Below are 3,366 nucleotides of genomic sequence, written 5' to 3'. Positions count from 1 at the left end.
TGGTGGTACATTTGAGTGACTAGGAACAATAAAATTAGTTCAACATAGACCTTGGCAGTGTGCAACCTTATTGCTAATATATTTCTAGGTGCCTACAAAGCTGGTTGACATAGTTATTTTCTGGATATTGTTAGCACAATGGGTCCAAACGAATTAAAACTAGAGAAAATGAACACAAAATTGTAGTTGTTACAGATAGTAAGCAATTAGAATTATTTTTTTCTTTTTTTATAAAATAAAACATGAAAGCTGATTGGTTGCTTCTTGTAACAACTCTACTTTTATGCTTTCATTTGTTTCTCTCGGTTTAATGAATCAGTCCCAAGGCTTACACTGCCATGTATACATTCAAACAAGACATGCAAAAAATAATTTATATGCAATGGGTAGGGAACCTACAGAAATAATTTCTTAGTTGTTGTGACCCTGCTGAACTAAGATCTGAGTGGTTGCTTTTGGTTACTAGGCCTGGCACATCTTCATTGCTCTTTGCACTGACTTATGCCACATAAAACAGCCTTTCCGGTACAGAGGCAATAATATTTATGACAAATATTTACAAGCAAAGTATATCAAATGCAGTTTTTGACAGGCACTGCATTCCTTCATATTACTTTATAAAAAGCTTACATTTAACCATAAGAAGAAAAGGCATTGTTTGAATGAATTATACTGCTTACACTAACCTTCACAGCTCCAGTACTAAATAAATAGCCTTTTATAGTTACCAGCTTTACTAGATATGTCTGGTAGGTCTGAGGTAAATATGATATTTTATATTAATTTTATCATTGCACAACTCTCAGACACAGGTGCACATTAAATGCTCAGTTCACATATAACACCAGAATTATGCAATATAAATTATTATTCCGTTTGCATCTTTCTGTTTTTTACTGCTATTATCACTTTTTTTGTACAGTTATGTAGTTTAAAACCATTAGTCTGGCTGTGTTAGCAGTAAAGCTCAAGAGGTTTAATTCTGGGGCTTATGTGCAGTGAGCAATAATGCGTTTTTCAGACAAACTTACTGTATCTATGCCAGTACTAGCACTTAGAAAAAGCTGGTATACCTGTAATACAACAAACATGTTAGCTGGTGTCTTCATTTCTGCTTTGGATTCTGGTTTGCGATTTTAGTGTTGTGTTTTCAGATGTGCATACAAGTGACTTTTTCACCATTCTTGTTTCCTTTGTCCCAATAAATTTTTCAGGTTGTTTAATGTTTTCTTCATCCTCAGAGCAGTAAGCCTTGCTGATGGATTCTGATACCAGCATTCCCTCATGATCTTTGTAAGCGCTGATAACACCTAGTATGATGAATTACATAAAAACATATTTACAATTGTCTTTTTAAAGTGTATGTATAGCCAAAACTTGCATCTTTTTTCTGGGGACAACTGTAAAATGTAGAATTTAAAATTGAGGGGTGACTCTCCCTAACAGGGACAAAGACAGCAATAAAAAAAACAGGATAGAGGGTCCAACCCAGTGGTGGCCAATTTACTGAATACAAGAAGCCCCAACACCAGCACCCATGTTTACTTTGAGCTTTAACATTTCACTACTAGGGATGCACCGAAATTGTATTTGTAGACCAAACTGAAAATAAACATTTTGTTAGGCCAAAAATGGTTTAATTATTTTATTTTTACTTTACTGTTGGGGACTTTGGGGAATATCAGAGGTCTCAACAGACCCCTCATATTTCCCTTAGAAGAAGGGATTGAGGACACAGGAGGCTGAGTGGGGAGGTGTGGGAGGAGAGCAGGGCTTCATGTGACAGCTGACAGTTCTCTCCTCTCAACACCACCCTGCATGGCATACTGAGAGATGGAATCAACTTAACTGAGCATACCAGGTAGAACTTGGGTAATCAAGAGCCAACTACTGAAAGCAGGAGAGGCTCAAATGGCCAAAGCTGGCCCGGTCACTGTAGGCAAGGACAAATCGGAGTCGAGCCGGAAGGTTCTTGCAAATAGGAGCAATAGCAGGAAGATGCCACCTTGCGCTGAAGGAGGGAACAGAGTGCGGAGTGTGCACAAACAATACTCCACCTAATGACGCAGCACACCTCAGTATTTTAACTCTTTCAGTGGAGACCAATGGAAAAAAAGGGAATAATACTGACGCTTAACTGTTCTAATAAATATAATAGCTTCCAATGCTTAGACCATATGGCCTACTCATACAGTAAATGAGTCTTCAGAGACTGAAGACTTGAGAGTACTAGAAAACAAAAAGAAACCAAAGAGTGCCACAACCTAGCGCAATCACTGGTGGTAGGGAGAAGGTATAGTAAGTGAGTAGTGTGTTGGCCTGAAACGGGCTCAGTAATGGTTGGACTGTCCTAATCTGTCCCCGACCCCCTGTAAAAAAATAAAAATAAATCGGGGCATTTTGACAAGTACAAGTACTTGTCAAAATGCCCTGTTTTTTTTCGCCCTCACCCTGCAGCGCCGTAAGGCGGCCTCCTGACTTGCCTTGCGGTAGCGCCGGGCCTGATTCACCTTTCTTGCCCACCTTTCTTACCACGGGCTTTTGTGAATTGACCTCACTTAGCCCATTGAGAGGTACATGCAGGCTTGGGAGTATCTCAAATAACCTTTTTAAGGATTCTTTGTAAAACTATATCAATTTGGCCATGCAGTTCCTAACTTTGCTTTAAGGTAGCCACATACTATCACAAATGACCCTGAAATGGCGCCATGGGCTAGCAGAATTATAGATCCTCTATGCAGGTTGTCAGAGGTGTGAGACTTAGGAAGGGGCAAGGCACAGAATCAAAGAAGCTGCATGGTGTTTACCAGTGCATTCCGCAAGGGGTAATGGGTTTTGCTGCAGGATGGCTTATAGGTTGCGGCCCTTGGTCCCACCCATGCAGACAGCAGCTGACTAGGGAAAGAACCTGAGTACCAAATCAAAACACAATCTCAAAAATGGGGACAGACCTTAGGTCAGTGCAGAGATGACACAGGGATCACCAGAGAAATGGGGTATGCTGGAGACACAAGGGTACAGGGGTCTCCAGGAGGCAGAGGAGTACTGAGGTCACTGGAAGCACAAGTGAAAGTACACAGGGGTCACAGTCTCTGGAGGAACAGGATTGCAGGGAAGACTGGAGCCAGAGGCACAGGAGATCAAGGGTCACTGGAGGCACAGGGAAGACTGGAGGCACCGAGATAACTGAAGACACTGGTGTCACAGAAACTCAGACAGCAAAAGGAACTTTCTGGAACAAGGAACTGTCTGGAAGCGGTGGAAAAGGGGCCCTGTATCCTCCTTTATCAAGAAAGGATCCAGGTCACACAAACAAAGGAAGACACATCCCAGCTAACTTTCCAAATGTCTACAATATATATATAT

General features: G+C 41.1%; 1 protein-coding gene across 1 annotated transcript in view; it reads right to left on the bottom strand.

Moving 5' to 3' along the window:
- Window positions 1-504: 504 nt before the first annotated feature.
- The window catches only part of ACVRL1 (activin A receptor like type 1), a 26,386-nt gene continuing 23,524 nt past the window's right edge, over window positions 505-3,366 (bottom strand). The window contains exon 9 of the mRNA XM_018570378.1: window positions 505-1,310. Coding sequence (XP_018425880.1) covers window positions 1,176-1,310 — 135 coding nt within the window. The 3' untranslated portion in view covers window positions 505-1,175. The remainder of the gene's footprint in view (window positions 1,311-3,366) is intronic.

Source organism: Nanorana parkeri, unplaced genomic scaffold (genome assembly GCF_000935625.1).
Source record: "Nanorana parkeri isolate BGI_ZX_2015 unplaced genomic scaffold, ASM93562v1 scaffold1526, whole genome shotgun sequence".
Classification (NCBI taxonomy): Eukaryota; Metazoa; Chordata; class Amphibia; order Anura; family Dicroglossidae; genus Nanorana; species Nanorana parkeri.
Note: the sequence above shows the minus strand (reverse complement) of the source record. Positions and strands in the feature narration are given on the sequence as shown.